The sequence below is a fragment of the Pyrus communis genome, chromosome 17 (assembly GCF_963583255.1).
Source record: "Pyrus communis chromosome 17, drPyrComm1.1, whole genome shotgun sequence".
In the NCBI taxonomy this organism is placed as follows: Eukaryota; Viridiplantae; Streptophyta; class Magnoliopsida; order Rosales; family Rosaceae; genus Pyrus; species Pyrus communis.
The window spans coordinates 20,933,017-20,952,636 of record NC_084819.1 but is presented as its reverse complement, the minus strand read 5'-3'; the positions used below and the strand labels follow the sequence as shown (position 1 = coordinate 20,952,636).

The following is a 19,620-nucleotide window of genomic DNA, read 5'->3' as shown; positions in this document are numbered from 1 at the left end:
TCATGAAGTATTTCGTTTTTCTCTTTTCTTTTTACATCCTCGAAATTCAATTTTCTCCTCCGTACTTTCTTTTTCTCGCCTTTGCATTGAATAAAACAAAAGAGCATGGACAAATAAAGAAATGTGTACAGAATAATTACACATTAATTAAGTAATTAAGAAAAAATCACGAAAAATTCATGGACAGGAAAAACTTTCAAGATTTTGACTGCTCATTTCATTGTTGTAACTTTGATTTACACAAGCCTGTTTCTTTGGTGTCAAAGGGGCAATGAACTCACAGCAAACGCGATATACAATCGGAACTTTACATCGGAAAAAACTACGAGAACAAATCAGAAGGAAATATCGTTTACCTGAGCCTGCTATCTCGACTGTGCTCCTCCCAGCTCAGCTCGCGGCCACATTCCCCACACACGGTGCTGCAACCCTGTTTCGTGCCCTGACTTCTTAGTGTCAGCAAATGCGAAAGATTAGTGCACTTCCGCTGTACAAAAGCATTCTTAACCGTGGATTCAGCAAGGATGCTCTTCGTAGGTGCAGATGAGGCAGTATTTGATACAGCGGGTTTTTGGTCGACTGCAGATTCATTGAGAGGAACTCTCTGCACTTCCTCCCATCCAAATGATTTCCGGTATACTTCCCAAGCCATGTCTTGCTCCTCCTTTGTGAGCTTTTCTTCTTCGTTCTCTTGCAAAAGGGTCTCATGTTCGTGGAAATTTGCGATCCAACTGAAAACAAGGTAGTTCATACGTAAGCGGAGGGAGGGAGGGAGGTATGAGTTGTCAATTGAGGCAGAGTAACAGGCAATTACCGTTACCGACGGATGCTAAAGAAAATAAGAACATAGAACGGGAATGTACCTTGGAGAATGCTTGCCAAGTAAACTTTCCATCAGCTTGTCAGAAAAGCAACTTCCTTGAGAAAGAGGCACTACGTGTTTCGGCAAAATTTCCACTTTACCAGTCACATTGTCGTTCAAGAATACGCTATCTTGGTCAAGCACATGATTCTCATCATCACCAAATTCAAAAAGATGCAACATCTCTTCCTTAGATATTGTCCTATGTACCTGTTGTCGATCAACAACCCTTGCAGCCAGGCCCTCCTTCGTTACCTGACGCTTATAAATTTTTTCTTCCATAGTTCCATGTGCCATCAATCTGTAAGCGAACACTGGCTTTGTTTGGCCGTACCTGAAAATGGAAATAACATATCATTTACAATGTGCCATACCGGAGAATGGAAAGTTGGCTTGGTAAAGGAGGAATATCATCAGGCTTGCAGTCTGGCACATTTGAAGTTGTATGGAAATCCTAAAACAAACCCTCGCTAATGCTATATAGCCCCTAAACTACATTATCAAGGAACATTTACTAAACAAAAACTGAGTTAAGGACTGCAATAGAAAATTGAAACTCACCTCCAAGCACGATATATAGCCTGAAGATCGTATGTTGGATTCCAAGAACCATCAACTATTATTACACGATTAGCAGCATAGAGATTTATCCCTAACGATCCAGCTCTGGTGGAGATTATAACACATTTCACCCTCTTATTCAGGGGATCATTAAATCGTTCCACCAGTCTTTGCCTTTCTGAGCCCTCTGTTCTCCCATCTAGCCTGGAGCAATAAAGAATCTAGTAAAAACGACATAACCCAAATAAAAACTTTTATACAAAAGACACTGCAGCTACATATGCAGGAAATAGAGTAAGAAAAAGGATATATGGTTTGGGGCAACACGGAAGCTGAGAAGAAAAGCTAAGCTGTCTGTCAAACTGTAAATTGTTCTCGGTAATATGTACCAACCTGTACCAATCTTTTCCTTTCTTCCAAAACTTCCCTTTGTTCCCATGTCGAGGTAGCCTTGAAAGATAAAGTTCGATGAGGTCAAGGGTTGGTATGCTCTGGCTAAATACCAATGCCTTATCCCCCACATCAGAACTCATAGCTAGAATGTCAAGCAGGAGTACCATTTTACCACTGTAATCAAGCTCTTTATAGTCATTTTCATGGAGAAGATCATTCCACCAATCCTGAAAATTGATAAATGGTCACTAGTCAGCATTACGCCCCACGAAAACAACAATAGTAACCCAAACTACAAAGTAAAGCCTTTATTCTTATTAGTTTTCCTACTAAAATACAAAAAAATGGAGCATTTCAAATTAAGCCAAATAGACCGTAAAAGAATTAGTAAAGAAGTGAAAAATGAATACAAGGTTACAAACCAACATTATAGTTTGTTCATATCCATACCTTTCGAAAAATGTCATCTTTTTTTCCTGGCAAAATTTCATTCACATTTTTCTCTGCAAAGCACGATATGTTACCCTTGTTAGATACTTATAAGAACTGCTGCCAAACACGTGAATATACATTCACCCAAATTGACATTGTATATAATACCTCCAAAACCCAAATTATAATCAATGTTTTCGTCACTAGAGCTGTCATCTGCAAGAAAATTCTCAATGGCATCTCCACGTCTCTCATAGTCTTTGTCATCTTTTCTTAGTTGCAAGATCCCAGGATGGTTCCATATCTACTACCAACAAAAAGCTCATATATTACAACTATCACGAAAGACAGAGATAGACACACAATAGACTAGAAGACGATCCTTGTCACTAAATATAATGTCAACAAAGGTTAATGAAACGCTTAGGAGTGGATCCTTTTGTGTAGGACTAGATGCTTTTGCGATCATGCATGCGTGTGTGCGTGAGTGAGTGCATGTTACTAAAAGCCTATAATGAATAATGGAAGTTGAGAACATAACAAGTGTGCTAAGATATACCTGAGCTAAGGCTTGGTAGCCAGCAAAAAAACTTCTCTTCCCTATCTTTTCATTATAATCCTTGTCCTTGGTGAATCCGTGGGCAACAAGAAATCTCTTGTATAATTTCCTCTGTAAGGTTGAAAGTTTCACAGCTATTACAAACACGGTTTTTGGTGGTAAGTCCTTCTTCACCACATTCATGTCCATTCTCTGAACAAATCCTTTCAACTCTTCATAAAGAATATGAGACCGTTGGTTCATGATTTTCACATCATCCACAGTTGAATTAGTATGTTGACCATACTCTATGGGATTTTGAAATCTGCATGCAACAGGAGGCAATTTTAAGATATATGAAAACAACAAAAAGAAATTAGACAGAAAACGGGGTTTAAATGATGAAGTTTTACCGATTCCGAAACTCATGGCTGCTTCCAAGAAAACCTTCCCTTACAAAATCAACCATCTGTAAAAGATTAAAATTTCAAATGAATCAAGGCAGTAGGTAGGTGCGTAAGAAACAGCAAAATGAATAGCTTTCGAGTAACTCACACAGTAATATTCCATGAGATTGTTCTGAAGTGGTGATCCAGTTAATGCTATCCTTCTCTGGCATTTCACTTGTTTTAAGGCATGGGTTACATCAGCCCTGGTATTCTTAATAACATGGGCCTCATCACAAACAAGTATATCCGTTCCATCCTGACAGTTGGAAATGTAACAATAGGAAAGAAGCTTTAAAAAAATTCAATTGGATCGTGCTAAAGTATCGATGTGTGCTAATGACAATATGACATTATTTGTTTAACAGCTTACGAAGTAAGTGATTTCATAACTTACACCAGAGCACCTATGTAACAACTAGACAAGAATAAGATTAATCCTAAACGTTTGGTTTAAGTCCAACAAATTGAAGAAGAAATAATTCACATTGTAATGCATAGTTGAAAAGTATGACATTAAAGACAAATATAGAGGTTAACAATTAACGTCAACCAACCTGCAAGGCATGACAAATTTCTGTAGCTATCTGCCTATCCTTCACATTCTTTCCAAAGGATAAGTTTCTAAAAGCCGAGTAGCCAATTAAAAAAACACCACCCTTCCTTCTCCACTTTGCAAGCAATTCTGCTCTTCTATCCCTGACAAACAAGGGAGAATCATGTCAGCATCTTGGTGTCTCCATCTCCCCAATCGGAGCTATAATGAGCTACAATTAGTCTATGTAATGAATGGAAGACAGCCGTCAAAAGAACAACTTCACTTCGTAATGCCATCATCTTAGGTCATTGGCATTTCTTCAACGATCTATTAGACCAAATGTTTTATAGTGATGAAATTGGAATAAGACAATATAGAAATATTTGACCAAACCTTGACACATCTTCTAGCATGAAGATGCGAAGGGGCTTCAGTTCTGAAGGCCTCCACTTCATGAACTCTTGACGCCAATTGTGCAGCACATTCACAGGGGTGACGATAAGTGCAGTATTTAATCCCAAATCAATACTTCTCATTGCAGTGTACAGAAAAGCTATGACCTGCAAAAGCAATTTGACAAGTTATGCAAAGTATATCAATCAACTACTTAAAAGACCTGCAAAACAATATGAGAAACAGCCTTGCATTTTGCACGATTGCTATTCGACTAGGCTGCAGGGTCATTCCACATGCACTGACACCTATTTCAAAATGAATCCAGCACATCTAAATAAACACTCAAAGTTCTTGGGAAGAGTTTTCAAGAGACAGAATACTACCTGGAAAGTTTTACCAAGGCCCATCATGTGAGCTAGAATGCAACCAAGACCTTTATCCCCAGCCTTCACTTTTCTGACTGACTGTATGATATTCTCCCATATAAATCTCACACCCGTGATCTGTAATAACGAATCAGACCTTTACTTCATGTTACAAGTTGTAACAATGACAAGATAACAGCACTAAATCATTAAAAGTTAATGACACATAAAGCAATAACAGAAGATACTTAGTGCCCTCAGCGAAGGAGGTCAAATTAGATAAACATGTGAAACAACAAAAGGTTTAACAGAACATGACAATGAACTTCAAGTGAAAAAGGTGAGCCGTGGAAATCTTATCAAATGTGTCCTGACATGACTCTGGGTAAACAATATACTGCCGGTTTTTCAATAGCTGAAAATAACAGATAAGAAACTGTCATAACATCAGCTTGACAGTTCCTAATCCAAACATAGCACAAGGGAATTCGTAGAAGAAAATCCAACGAACAAATAGTTAACAGATCAAGCGAACCTGATGAGCCTTCAATTTCGCTGAGATGCTTGGAGGAATTCTAACAGCTTCTTCACCTTTTTCCCTCACAACATTCACTATATAACCAGCTGATGCATCACCCAGCACTTCCGCGCTGGCGCCTTCGGGTAATCTCCCATTACAAGTTGCAAAGCTCTTCATCTTAGATTTGGCAGAAAATTGTACTTGCAAAGACATCAAGCGTTCTTGACGTTCCTACAGAAGAAAAATTTATGAAAAAACTTGTGGTACCAGAACGTCTTGTTTAGATTACAAAATCAGCACTAGATGGTACCTTTTCAATTGCAATTTTCCTTCTGGTTTCTTCTCCTAATTCAGTATCATCAATGATCCTTCGAATTTTCTTCTTTCTCCTCCTCTTAGAACTGACACAAAGACGAAATATGTTCAGAAACACAACAACCTGAGTAAACCGAAAGTATCTAATGCTAAAGAATAAAGTTCACCATTTCCTATTCAATCGCTACATGCCTCAGCAATGAGAGAGAGAGAGAGAGAGAGAGAGAGAGAGAGAGAGAGAGAGAGAGCAGTATACTAAATATACCTTATGGCAACATCTATCTCTGAATCTGAACTATCTGAATCACTATCAGAGCTAGATACTATCAAATCCTGAGAACTTATTGCTTGCTCTAATTGTGATGTCAATGTCTTTAGAAGACTTGGGCAACAGAAACAACATTGCCAGCCAGAGGTCTGGGCATCAGATAAGCATTCCTCTCCAATATTCCTCTTTATACAAGTCGCACAAACCAATGTCTTGCAAGATTTACAATTTACTAGGTCCTTGCTTTGTCCACACCACCCACAATAACACTCGGAGCAATCAGGATCCTGCACACCTTCTTAGGTCAATAAAAGATCTAGCATTTACTTGAAATAAATTAAGTATTAGCATTAAATGATGCAGAAAAAAAATCATGTAACACTATAATTCATTAATATGATAAATAGAGACACAGAATATTTCTAACTGAAAATATCTGTTCATGGCCAATTCATTAAATTACCTGCACTATCATGAAACGTTACACAAAATATTCGAATAAAGATTACAGAAACCATAAAAGTTACTCATCGCCATACCTTCACCTGCATCTTTTTTTCCAATAAGCTTCTGCAATCCGCACAAATAATCACCTTCAGAAGTGGATGTGAGCACACTTCAACAGCATGCTTACTACAAGCAGTGCAGTAGAGCTTATCATTCAGACTCTGTGAAGGGAGACCACCGGTGGCAGCTATGCAGATATTCTCTTCCACATATGACTGGTCCTCGGATTTTATCGCATTGCAGTCTGAATTATCTTTCAGTGGAGTGTCATCATCGCTATCTATAATCACAGTTCGACTCCTCTTATTATCAATGTTTAGCTCCTCATCCTTACTCAGACGCTTAGAGCCTCTTGCTTCACTGGAACTAGTCACCGGAGAAGCACCGTTACTCGTTATGCTTTCTTGGTCAATGTTATTAGCGGTTTCCAGATCTTCATCAATTTTCCCATTTGAGATACTGATAGAAGAGTCAAGCATAGACGAAGACAGGTCCATGTTGCTTCCTATCTCCTGATCAACTACACAAAAATCTTTACTGACAGCATCCTGATTTGATAAAAAATAAAACGATATCAATGAATGTTAAATTTATGGAGAAATGCACAACATATCCATGTCCTGATTCAACTAGACAAAGTTCTTCCTGACAACATCCTAATTAGATAACAGTAAAAACACATCGATATTAATGAATGTTAAATGTATGCCTAAATGTTGGACACATTCATGAATCAAGACTTCTACAGAAAAAGGCCCTGATGAACTTAGAGCTACAAAAAGGGGGGAAAGCAAGACATAACAAATACACTGACACTTAAAACCATCAAAGAGACTGTTGCTTTTTGTTCCTTTATTTGTATTAAAGTACGTCTACTATAATATGACTGCCGGTTCTCTCTTATTAGTTCAATTCCCAACAATTACAAATTGAAATAAAATAAAGCAGGGCTCCATAAATGCAAAGCCATAGGATGTCTTAAATAGAGTTAATTACAAGCACACAAATTGTACTGGTCATGTACTAATTGTCTCAAACTGCAATAGCACAGGGATAAACTCTAAAAAGTTGTATAAACTGCAACTTGAAATTTGAGGAGCGAAATAAAGGGCGATGCAATGATACCTGTTTACGTCTCTTTCGATGTCTCCTCCGTTTCAAACGAATTTGAAGCTTCCGATCAACATTTACATCATCTTCTTCTTTGACCTTTCAATGAAAAAGTACAGAAATACTATCAACTTAAGTAAAACTCAACTGGGTGTTAAAAAGAACATGTGTCTATGTTAAATCTAATAGCAACATAGGATTAATTATCAACTGGTGAAAAAAGTAAATAAACATATTGACATATTCCTATACTAAAAAGGTGAATCAATTTGTGAGCAACATTGTACCCAATAAAAGTTTGCAAGCAACAAGAAGATCGCCATCAGATGATTAGACAGAAAGACATCTAATCAAATACCAGTAACCACAATGTTAGGTCCAATAAGTAAGACCACATAATATTCATGCAAATATTGCATGTTTATACAGAGACTGAAAAACCAACGGAGGGTTTATTAGAGGATTTCTATATGAATGTCTACAACCCCAGACAGTAGTGAAAAAGCTTTAAATATCTCCTGACTAATATGACTTACACTGTTACAGTCCTTTCCACGTTAATTTGTAGTTTTATATAAAAAAACAAATTTTATTTCATCACAAAAGTTACATGCAAACTGAAAACAAAATAAGTAAATGTAGCCAAATTCTTTAGTGTGTAATTGTAACATGAAAATATATTTAAATATGACGTTGGGACAGCACAACCATACCTTCCTATAATTTTTCTTTTGTTCTTCAGTGAGATCCAGTTCTCTTTCGTTTGCAACAGCAGCTGCAACAAATGGATCACCAGAATTGCCATCAATGTCATCAATCTCCTCTACCTCATCGACCCCAGGGAACTTAAATCCCATCTCAGCAGCTTGCTGTGGCGTACTGGCCAAATAAACAGAAGCCCAGTGCTTACTGCCAAACGAGGCACCACCCGCAGTTGCACCATCAGAAAATAATTTGTTGAAAGAACCCCAGTAATCAACATCAGCTGTCACAGCATCCTTGCTTCCATCTATGGCTAGTTTTTTCTGCAGAAATCCACTAGCACCATCCTCCAATAGTTTACCGTGTCGCCTAAGTCCACAAAAGCAGAATCATGTACCATCAACTTCATACCTTGCAGAATCAATAATGCTAAAAGGAAAGAACTGTACCTTCTCACGGGTCTGTGGGTTTGAAGATACTGCTCCGCATCAGCCCTTGACTCGGTAAATTCTCCAGTCTCTTGAGACCCTACCCAGTGTATCCGTCTTTTCCAAGCTTCAGTGCAGCAACCATTCTGAGCCTGACTTTCAATGCACTTATAAAGGCTCGGTAGCTCAATGCCAGCCCCATCAAGTTGTTCCTATTTACAGAAGCATATAATAAAAGAGGTCAGAAAGTAAAAATACATTTCACTTGTTTATATTATACTATCAAAAAGGCAAAAGAATCACATAAAGAAGGCGGCTACAATCCCTTGGGCAACCTGATTAATTCAAAAGGTGCAATATATTTTACTTGCAACCGTATTTTAATAAACAAAAATAAACAAAGAGATTGCATGGAATGCCCACAATAACAAATGAAAGGTGTGCTAAAATCCCAATCATCTAATCATTTGGAGTTTTCGTCAGTATAAATACAGCACTCAGAACCAAATGAGGGTTGATTAGCCAAATTCGTGTCCAACTTGTATAAGTCACAAGAAGAAGCAAATCCTTCTCTCTCCTGATTTATATTTTCGGTAGAAATTTATTATATCAGATTCAAAATACATGAGAGCCGTAAACAATGCATTAGGAACCAAAGATTTACTCAGGTTGAAGAAAGAAGCAGACCAACAAATGAGCACTCTCAGTCTCAAGTTCATCAAGCTCAGCTTGCCACTCTTCTATCAAAGTATCCATTTCTTCTGCAACAGCTGCTTCCAACTATAGACAAGAAAAAAAATGCATAAGTGATTGATAAAGACAATGTAATCCAGAAGGAAGAATTTGAAGGAAGAAACTAACATCGTCCCCATGAAGAGTTTGTGCCAACTCCTTTCTAACTTCACTCTCCACTTTGGCAAGAGACTCTTTCTCAAGTGCCTCTTGAGCCTCTGCAGCCTATATTGAGCGTCAAACAAAACTAACAAATTAAGCAGCGCGTGCATAAAACATATATAAATATGTGTATCTGTGTAAAGAAAAAATAGATACCTTACTCTCAACCTCCAAAAATTCAGCAATGAGCTCCTCTATTTCTTTATCCGATAATGGTTCCTGCATAACAAAGATCAAATTGTCATACTTTTGGAAATAAAAATAAAAGGCTTCAAGCTTTCCAAATATAGATAATAGCAGTAGAGTGCGACAGCAGTATCTAATTGGTTCGTAGCTTCCTTGAGAAAATAAATTACGGCGAATAAAAAACTATCATGAGTGAGGACTTGCCTCTATATGCGATTTTTCATCTTCTCCGGATATCGCTACTTCATCAACTTCTGAATCATCTATAAAAGAATCACTATCACTGCCACTAGAAGCACTCCCAATATTTTCCACTTGCTCATGGCTTTCCTCCACTTGCTCGCCGTTTTCCTCCATTGGCTCATGGCTTTCCTCCATTTTACTGCCCAACAAGACCAACGCACATAAAACTCAAAAGCAAGCCTCAAAACAAGTACATAGGAAAGCCAAAACAGCTCACTTAATAATTCGTAATGCTGAGTTACTCTCACCCAAAACCGGCCTACTCTCCGGTAAACGAAATTAAAAACAAACCCAAACGATAACATCACCACATAACCAATTTCATAAGTTGAGAACCGGTGCAATTCTAATCCAACTCTCAAATGAAAAACACATAAATCTCCAACAGTCCAGGCAAAAATGGCATATGAGTTCATACCAAAACTTCATCCCTTACTATTTCATTAAATTGATTACCTTTATGGGATAATTGGTTAAAAAGAATCAAAGTTTTCGAGACGATTTTCGATTCAACAAAGTAAAACCCACATTCCTACTTGCATAAAAACCAAAACTTTTCATTTGGGCATACCAAAACACCATATTTCTATCTTCCCCAAATAACCAAACGATCAAAGTTTTGCGCCGTTTCCAGAAACAAGAAGAAGAAGAGGATGATGATGAAGAAGAAGAAGCAAGGAACCTGAAGCAACTTACCGGAAAGGGAAGAAAGCCCACGTAGCTACGGTGACGAGAAAATGCAGAGCCTTCGTGGTCTCTCCTCTCTCTCTCTCTCTCTTCTGTGTGTACAGAGCAGAATATGCCCCGTGTACTATGTAGTACTGTGTCTGATTTTTGAATCTGTTTGAATCGAATTGAACGGAGATGAAAGAAATGGTTGATTTCCCCAAAAAAAAAAAAAACGAAAAAAAAAAATTGGAAGAAGGCGGGTGGCTAGTTGTTTTTCTCTTTTGGTCCCCCAAATTTTGTGTAATTTCAAGATCTAGGGTTTTCGATTTTGTGTTTAATGTCTACTGTTGATTCGTGCAAAAGTTTAACAAAACCATTGGAGATGTTTTTAAAGTGAGGATTATTTAATTAATTTGTAATTGTATTGGTAACTTTGAAAAATTAAAAGTCACTACCCTTGAGATTTTTATATATTTTAACTAAAAAAAACACATTAACATCGCACTTACGATAAAATAAAAATTTATGAAACTTATAAAATATGATTAGCCACAATTTTTTTCTAAACACAAAATTAGGTTGAAATAAAATCGTATCTTGATGATCCACGTCAACCTTTACTTTATTAAGCAAGAATTTTATTGTTTTCATAGTTTAAGATTCTAAGTACTTATTGTTTGCTTTAATGATTAGAGCAGACGAATTTATTTTATAACGGAACATCGATTTTTAATAAAATGACGCTCAACTGCTCTAAGATATTGATGAGTGGTGTTAAGTCTTTCAATATCCAAAAAGATTCAATAACCGTAAATTCTTCATTGCTTTTATTCTCAAATTGCCGTCATATACCAACAAACTTCTAATCTACGAGTAATTCTCTTTTTGATAATAAATGAGGTTTTAAGTTTGAGTCTTAAAGTTTACTACTTTAAAGTTTCTTGGTTTTCAATATTTAGTATATAAAGTTTTTTTATCCCAGAGTGGTACATAAAGTTATAATTTTGGAACATTTTCATACATCCTTTAAGGTTGCTGTTAAATTTACCTTTAACGGATGACATGGCATCCACATGAACAATAATTAAGCAATATTAAAAAATAAAATAATAAAAAAAAATCAATAAAAACTAAAAAATTAAAATAAACTTTTCAGCGTCTTCGACACCACCCACTCCATTTCTCTCTCTTTCTCCCTCCCACATCATCCAAGCACGGATTGACGGTGAGTTACTGGACTGAAGGGGTCCCCTCTGAAAAAAGAACTGGCTTTGGCCGAACAACGACGGCTGCTGCTGCAAAGAACCAATACTACTCTGCTGTGTTGGTAGCAGCAAGTTGAATGCAAACCCGCCTGACGACGATGATCCACCGTCGTTACCACCGCTATCTCCACCTCCGCTGTTCCAAGCCATCATTCTTTGGAATCTGTTCATCTCTCACTGCTGCTGGTTGTGGTGATGCTCTGCCCACGCGGCGGAGGACCCATCAAACCCGATCGGGTTTTGGGATCTGGAGAAAAAGGATTGCTCGTTTTGATGGGTCTGAGCGTGGTGCTGGTGCAGGAGAATTGGGTCTTGTAAGGATTAAAGAGAGAGGCGCAGATCTTGGCTCTGGCTGCTGGTTCTGGAGAGTAAATCAGGTGGGTAGAACTGATGAAACTGTATCGTCGACGACGGAGCCTCAGCTGCAGCTGCGACTGCGGAAGCACCCGTTGGGAAAAAGGACTTTATGGTGTCTGCAATGGCGTCCGGGTCGAGCGACGGTGGGAGGAAAGTCGAGTTGCTATTTGGGTTCTGAACAATTTGCTATGTGGGTCTTGCTGGAAACACGGAAAGTTGAAAACTTGGTGGTGATTCTGCTGGGTTTGTTGTTCGATTTCTTCTTCTTCTTCTTGGACAAGATGGGTAAAATTGAGAATTGGGTTTTGGTGGAGATAATGGTGGTGGTGATGAGGATCCAGAGTCAGAGAGAGATGTGGGAGGGAGAGAGAGAGAGAAGTGGAGTGGGTCGAGGCGAAGATGGAGGGGGAAGGGTGGGTGCCACATCATCATCAGTTATTGTTCACGTGCCATCTAGTTATTGTTGACGTGGATGCCACATCATCCGTTAACAATAAATTTAACAATAACCTTAACAAATATATGAAAATGTTCGAATATTATAATTTTATGTACCACTTTAGAATAAAAAAAAAATTCGTGTATCAAATATTAAAAACCAAAAAACAGCAGTAAACTGAGATAAATCTTAAAAAAAAAAAAAAACAAACGTTATATTTATATATAAGTCATACATGCACTATTTTGTGCACCAACCAAAAGCGTTTGCAATATTTTTACAATGTGTCCATCATCCAAGTGAATGGCAATATATTTTCTGTTGAAAAAAACCAAAACAAAAGCTCAAAAAAGAAACTAAATATGGTAAATGTCTGAAATCGGGTCGAAAAGAAGATCCAATTGGACCAATTTAAGCAACCCCGCCCAAATCATAAATGTCTGAAATCGGGTCGAAAAAGAAGATCCAATTGGACCAATTTTAGTCACAGTCATCTTCTTTCTTTGACCAAGACCTGACGAACAAGAGAAAAATGAAGGCAAAAGCCAAAGCAGCTGCTCCTCCCACAAGAATTGCCACCTTTTTCCCACTTCCCCCATTTCCTCCACCTTTGTTTTCTGCAAATAAAAACAATTAATTGGGAACATTAAATTAACAATTAAGTTTATAATTATATATGTATCAAGAGTTTCGTTGTAACGTCATCTCAAGCTAATCGTGCATTTCATGTGAAAAAGGTAGAAATGCATGACAATTTACGTAATTATCTAAGGGGTAATGCTATCTACACACCTACTTCTTACACACCTTCTTAATTGTTAGATGTCGGTTTGAATGAATTAAATAAGATAAATGACAAAAAATTAATGAAAGTATGCGAAAGTTAAAAATGAGTGTATAAATAGCATTATTCTGTTTAAAAATAAAACATTTCCCATCACTTAACACTATGGATGAAGAAATTTAAGATTACTAAGAAATTTTAAAATGACGGAAATTGAAATGACAAGATTTTATTTTCTATAATTTGTGAATTTTCTTGTTTGGTTAACTTAGAAGAACAAAGGAATTGAATACGAAACTTGTTATTTTTAAAATCTTAATCATAGAAATTAGGAAACGACACATATTTACATGGAATTTAAACTTAGGAATTTGAGGTCTCAAATTCCAAGTTTTTTTTTTTCCACGCAAAAATTCTAAAATTTCTATATTTATTAATCCAAACAAGAGAATTGGTGCATATGAATTATAAATTTCCAAATTTATTTTCCTTAACCAAACATAGAGTAAAGAAAATTATGATTTCCGCACCTTTTTTTTTTTTTTTTTTGTCGTTACATTTTTTATTTAATTATTTTCTAGTTTTTGGACTGAATATCAATCATAAAAAAACATTAACAAAAGAAAAACTTTAGGAGAGTATGAAAAATACTACCCAATTAAAAACTTATTAAAATATGAAAAATAATTCTCAAATTCTATCACTTGGATCATGCAAGTGTAAAGGTATTTAACGCTTGCATGATAGCGTGAGTTCAAATTCCGTCGGTGACTACTCTAACATTTAATCTAACAAAATTTATTGTTTGACAACCAAAAAAAAAAAAAACAAAAAAGAAAAGAAAAGAAAAACTCACTTCGATCATCTGGGTGGTCATCTGCAGGTATCCCATCTGGATGATAACTATAGCTCAAGAAGCACTCCTCCAAATAAATCTGCCCAGAAACAGCACCACCACATTCTTCTTCAGCACTTTGTACCGCCCTACTCACACACTCTCCACACACGCAACCCCCCAAGCCCCCGACACACTGAGCCATAACTTGCACCGCCTCATAACTCGTTTGGCAAAACCCACCACCATCCGCAACCCCGCTCTCCAAGGCAGCAAACGCCGCAGCTCTCATTTTCTCAAACCCTGCCGCCACCCCATTTGCCAAATCCTTCCCACAAGTCTTCTGCATTAATCTATGGCTGGAGGGCTTTGAGTCGACTCCATCGAGCTCGTAGCGCACGTAGCACCCATGCAGCTGAACACGAGCCGAAACCGACTCTTTGCACAAGGTGTTCGATAAGTTACGAAGGGTGTTCACGCAGGTGTGACACTCCTCATTGCTGATGTCCTGCCGGCACTGGAAGAGGCCGGAAATACCCGCCTCGTTGTTGTCTCCGCTGGCTTCGGTGTGCTTATGGAACTTTGATTGGGAGGAGTGTGATGTCAGTTGTTGAAAAAAAGATGAAAGGGTTTGTTGTGGGACTTGCGATTTAGTTGGGAGAGCTGTAAATGTTTGATTTGCACATTTCTTGTATACCAAACTGTTGTAGTCGGAATTAGGGTTTGCAGATGATGCGAGAGAAAGTAGAAGTAGTAGCGATGCAAAACGGAGAAAGGTTGAATCCATTAGGGTTTTAAGATCATTAATTAGGGTTTGAAGACTGTGCAATGAGATTGCATTTTTCAATCTGTTGGTTTTCTTTTTGTGCTTTGGGATATGGGAAGTTGAGATTTAGCGTTTTTTTCCGGCCCACTTCTGTCTAACTTTGGTGAAGACTTGCGACTTTCTTCACCAGAAGGGTTACAAGTTATTCAAATCAGCAGCAAAGAAAAACATATATAGTTAGGTGTCTTGTTGTTGAATTAATCATGTAAAGTTTGCGTAAGTTACATGAACAAAGATAACTTGCTTTGATCAAAGTATACGAGAGTAATTACACATTAAAAGTTCAAATAAGGCATAATGACCCTTTAAAAGTGTCAATAATAATTCTCGTATAATATGAACATGTAAAACAAGAAGTATGAAGCTCTCATACAATATTAATGTTCTTTAGGCAAGAATCACCGGATAACGGTCATACCATCAATCGTATGGTATTACTAAGCTATGTACATGGGGGGATCCATCTTGGGCAAGGTGACATGGGTCAGCTGCCCCTATCAAGCTCAGAAATTCTCTATGAAAGAGTTAGGTGCTGCCCTTTGGAAGTATAAGATGCTCTTAAAAGCTACCTTTCAACTGCTCGACAAATTGCATTTATGGACACTGACTAGGTAGCTGCTAGCCTCATGCATTTATATGCATTGTTATGGGCATATGTCAATAAGCTCACTGCATAGGTTAGCATGTGTTGGCGTGCTCATAGGTTAGCATATGTTAGCGTGCTCTCTCAAAAACTATTGACATCAGTCGACATAGTCTCTCTGAAGCTCTTGACATATGTTGATAGGTGTACAATATGACTTGGGCAAATGACATTATGCCTACCAAATCTCGATAAAATGCTAATTTGCCTGCTATTTCGGCAAAAAAAATTGCACACTTCGCGCTCTACTTTTACTAACCCCCAAATAATATTTCCATCAATCACTAACAACATACATGTTATAACAAGATGGGATTACAATAAAATAAATACACGTATTATAAATTAATGGCATTAGTGCGATGATCGAACTGTCGTTGGTCCATCATGGTTGAGAGTGGTTGATCAGTTTCCAAATAGTTATGTACTTTCAAGCACTTGTAACTATATGTTTATATATGTAAACTAAATTAACAAAGTTAATAGAATTATTCGGTGTGAGGTCTTAGGAAGCTTCTAATTTACCTTTTAATTTGAAGGTGGTCAACGAAGAGAAATAGTAAAAAGTAAATAACAGATAAATAGTAAATATAACTATGCACATTTTATTCTTAGCAAAAATAAATAAATAATTACTATGTTTATTTCACTATTTACCTTGTTTTTATCCCGTTTGATGTGTCCAAATTTTTACAATTTTAGATTTGTTCAGAAAAATTACGGTTGTAAAAACCATTCAAGTGTAACAAACTTTCCTGGCAAAAAGCCTTCAATAAAAACCCTCAAATCTCCACAAACCATTCCTCACGGCAGCACATCCTTCTCTTCCCTAGTAGATTGCACGTCTCCGGCGGCTGTAGCGACGGTCAATCGGTTAGTTAGTCGGGTTATCGTTACGGTCCGTACGAGTATGTATATGAATTAATCCAGGAGACAAATACATAAATCCAAACCCAATTCCATTCACAAATTTACCTTATTTTCTTTTTGTTAATTAGTTGCCTGCAGCAATTACTTTATTTAATTACTGTGATTGCTGCAGCAATTAATTAATTAAGAATTTAAGAAATTAAGTATTTAAGTTTTCCGAGTTAATTACAAATCATGCCACGGCCGTTCGGCTCCTCCTTCCAGCTGCTGGAGATCAACCTGATCTCGGCGCAGGACCTGACGCCGGCGTCGAAGGCGATGCGGACGTTCGCCGTCGCGTGGGTCAACCCCAAGCGGAAGCTGACGACGCGTTTCGACCAGACCGGCCACACCAACCCGACGTGGAACGAGAAGTTCGTCTTCCGAGTTGACGACGACTTCCTCCGCGACGACACGTCGAAGATCATGATCGAGATCTACGCCTCCGCATGGCTCCGAGACGTCCTGATCGGAACCGCCGCGGTCGTGGTGAACAATTTGCAGAACAAGTCCAAGATGCGGTTCATGGCGATCCAGCTCCGCCGCCCGTCCGGCCGCCCGCAGGGGATTCTGAACATCGGGCTCGGCCTCCTCGACAGCACAATGCGGAGCATGCCGCTCTACAGCGAGCTCAGCTCCTCCGCCGTCGGGTACTGGGATCTGATGGAGGGAAAAACCGGTAACCAGAAGAGCAGCGGCCTCAATTCCAAGGATCAAGACAAATTCGTCATCTTCCAACGATCTCAGAGCGATCGGACGGGTAGCGATTCCGGATTCTCGAAATCCAGGCCCGCGTCCTCCATCTGCGATGGCGTCACAAAAATCAGGCCGTCGAACTCCACCTGCAATGCCGCCGCCTACAAGCCCAAAACTCAAGCCTCCTTCTGCAATAGCTCGATTGTGAACGGATCTGAGCTCAGCACAGAGCAAAAGAAAGGTAACGTGAACGGGTCCCTCTGCTCTGACGTCGGTCCTTCGCCCTCCGTGGTTGCGGCCGCAATCGCCAAGGGAATCTACCCGTTGCCGTACACCGGAGCCCGCGCGCCGTCGCCCGATGATGCTGGGAGCTCGTTGCTGGACGAGTGGGCGGACCAGGACAGCGTGGAAGGGTTAAAGACCAAGATCGAACGGTGGCGGACGGAGCTGCCGCCGGTGTACGACTGCGCCAAGAACAACGCAAAGGGTTCCCATATTCAGAAGCCACTCCAATCGTCCCACCGCCGTCCCAGCAGTCAGAAGACGCGGCGGAGCCGCAGCAGCGGCAAAGGATTGTTCTCCTGCTTCGCGTTGGGTTGCGAGATTTCGATCTCTTGCGGCAGCAAACCGAAGATTAACAAGAAGAGCGGGAAAGTGCACCTCAGCCCGTCCGATTTGACTTTCGACGACGACTCGTACGTACGGTAGGTCAACGTTACAAAACGCCACCGTTTTACCTTTTCCAAATTTCTTTTGGGGGGGGGGGGGGGGTTGACGAGATAAAAACGACGCTGATTTAATTGGATGTCGTTTTTAAAATGAAATTAAGATTTGTAGTTATATTGGGGTTGATGAATTGGAAGAACAATGGGTCGTTTGGATGGAGACAAATATTGTTGGTGCGTTTTAGAATTAGAGAGGATTAGAGGGTGTGATGTGAAAAACAAACAAACAACCGTCCTCCTTTTTAATTTTTTTTTTTTTTTAACCTTTTACATTTGTGATTGGGGAGATTGAATAGGATTGTTTTCAATTTCAACTATTGAATTGTAAATGTTTATTTTTATGGGATTTCAACAATGTAACTATTTTTTTTCAATTTCAACGCACATGTATCTTCTAAAAAATTAAATAAAATATGTCAATATGTATAATATTAATTTTTTTAACAAACGATATTATTCATACTAACATGGTGGGGGAGAGCTAAAGGATGTTATCTAGTATAATTATTAGAGCTCATTTGGTAGGTGAGTGAATCATAAGGTCCTATTTGGTAGGCTAGTTAGGATAGGTTGTAACCAATTCAAATGAACTCTAATCCAATTTGTTGTTTGTTGTGCTAAAATGTGAGGCGGATAAGACTTTTATACATAGGTTACAAATCCTACCTAACCAATCCCTGCCAATTCAATATTATCCCTAAGGTTTAATCCAATCAAACAAACCAAACGGGCCTTAATAGCATATTTGGTAGGCTGGTTGAGATAGGTTGTGACCAATTAAAATAAACTTGAGTCCAGTTCATTGTTTGTTGTGTCAAAATGTAAGATGGACATGACTAAAACATGATGGGTTATAAATCTTGTTAACGCTAGGCCTATTAGGCCCATGCAACGACATAAGCCCAAGGAAATACCAACAATCACAGGGCCCAAAGGGTTCTAAAAGGGTCGACCTGACTACTCAGTTCGACTAAAACGAAAAACTATCCGATAAGTGAACATGTGAACAAGCTAACAGCTTTACTGCATAAATCTCCAAGCACACAACTACTCAACCGTACGACAACATGCAGAGTAACCGAGGGTTGAGCGACGATTGGGCCACTTGAACCTTAAAAGACGCGCCATCTGATTGCTATAACATCTTCATTGATGAAGGCTTGGCCGAATAAGTGGAAAGTTGTCAGTAAGCTAGTACAAGTGGCATTTTATGAGACCTTAAGAAGGAGAGGCTTGTATAAAGGGGTAGACACCTCCATTATGGTGGTCAGGCAAATAAGAGAATATAGTGAATGTGCGGATTATCTAACCTCTTCATATACACATATTGCAAGTCATGCCTAACTAATCTCTGTCAATTAAATCTTATTCTTAAGAATCAATCTCATACAACCCACCAAACGAGTCCTAAAGGTTGTTTGAACGAGACAAGATATAATTGAGATTGAGTTTATGGTGGTCCGATAGAGTCGCATCTTTTAGAAATTATGGATTAATGGAGCCTCTCTTGTTACTAGAAATACATCAAACATGGGCTATGACACTTATCCTAGTTAATTGGCTTGACATTACCAATGTCATGCTTAAGCTTTGGGATTTAACTCCAATTAAGGATGACAATATAACTCGTCAAATATGATCCTGCAAGTAGTTCATTCGAACGGTTCGATGGCGGCAATTAAATTTCGAGTACTTTAGGGTTATAGGAAACATGGGGTAATTTTTTTGGTTTCAAATTCGGTCACGATTATTGGGGTATTTACCCTGA

The 19,620-nt window shown here is 38.5% G+C and overlaps 3 protein-coding genes and 1 pseudogene across 3 annotated transcripts; 1 reads left to right on the top strand and 3 right to left on the bottom strand.

Annotated features, from left to right (window-relative positions):
- Positions 1 to 126: 126 nt before the first annotated feature.
- Positions 127 to 10,678, bottom strand: LOC137721896 (protein CHROMATIN REMODELING 20-like). Its single transcript, XM_068460919.1, has 24 exons — positions 10,401 to 10,678; positions 9,666 to 9,843; positions 9,432 to 9,494; positions 9,243 to 9,338; positions 9,069 to 9,161; positions 8,403 to 8,593; positions 7,965 to 8,322; positions 7,267 to 7,350; positions 6,174 to 6,689; positions 5,632 to 5,921; positions 5,362 to 5,452; positions 5,067 to 5,282; positions 4,550 to 4,669; positions 4,164 to 4,330; positions 3,790 to 3,931; positions 3,342 to 3,491; positions 3,200 to 3,255; positions 2,808 to 3,111; positions 2,417 to 2,552; positions 2,267 to 2,319; positions 1,817 to 2,043; positions 1,424 to 1,627; positions 864 to 1,196; positions 127 to 731 (listed from the first exon to the last, which is right to left on the bottom strand). The coding sequence occupies exons 2-24, from the start codon at positions 9,837 to 9,839 to the stop codon at positions 353 to 355; spliced, it is 4,443 nt and encodes a 1,480-aa protein (XP_068317020.1). The 5' UTR covers positions 9,840 to 9,843; positions 10,401 to 10,678; the 3' UTR covers positions 127 to 352.
- Positions 10,679 to 11,503: 825 nt separating this feature from the next.
- LOC137722217 (transcription factor TCP4-like) lies at positions 11,504 to 12,868 on the bottom strand (annotated as a pseudogene).
- LOC137721846 (plasmodesmata-located protein 3) lies at positions 12,824 to 14,866 on the bottom strand. The gene is made up of 2 exons (XM_068460872.1): positions 14,075 to 14,866; positions 12,824 to 13,051 (listed from the first exon to the last, which is right to left on the bottom strand). Exons 1-2 carry the CDS (start codon positions 14,838 to 14,840, stop codon positions 12,915 to 12,917), a joined length of 903 nt encoding a protein of 300 aa, XP_068316973.1. The 5' UTR covers positions 14,841 to 14,866; the 3' UTR covers positions 12,824 to 12,914.
- A 1,494-nt stretch (positions 14,867 to 16,360) lies between these two features.
- LOC137723801 (uncharacterized) lies at positions 16,361 to 18,262 on the top strand. Its single transcript, XM_068462993.1, has one exon. The coding sequence runs from the start codon at positions 16,627 to 16,629 to the stop codon at positions 17,833 to 17,835; it is 1,209 nt and encodes a 402-aa protein (XP_068319094.1). The 5' UTR covers positions 16,361 to 16,626; the 3' UTR covers positions 17,836 to 18,262.
- The last annotated feature ends 1,358 nt before the right edge of the window (positions 18,263 to 19,620 follow it).

Excerpts from the sequence above, each read along its gene's own strand:
- LOC137723801 (XM_068462993.1), top strand. The coding sequence starts at position 16,627 with ATGCCACGGCCGTTCGGCTCCTCCTTCCAGCTGCTGGAGATCAACCTG.
- LOC137721896 (XM_068460919.1), bottom strand. The coding sequence starts at position 9,839 with ATGGAGGAAAGCCATGAGCCAATGGAGGAAAACGGCGAGCAAGTGGAG. Across the intron at positions 5,283-5,361 it reads GGAAAATTGCAATTGAAAAG|GAACGTCAAGAACGCTTGAT; the intron begins GTACCATCTAGT and ends TTTCTTCTGTAG. Across the intron at positions 3,112-3,199 it reads AGCCATGAGTTTCGGAATCG|ATTTCAAAATCCCATAGAGT; the intron begins GTAAAACTTCAT and ends TGTTGCATGCAG.
- LOC137721846 (XM_068460872.1), bottom strand. The coding sequence starts at position 14,840 with ATGGATTCAACCTTTCTCCGTTTTGCATCGCTACTACTTCTACTTTCT. Across the intron at positions 13,052-14,074 it reads TGACCACCCAGATGATCGAA|AAAACAAAGGTGGAGGAAAT; the intron begins GTGAGTTTTTCT and ends TTTTATTTGCAG.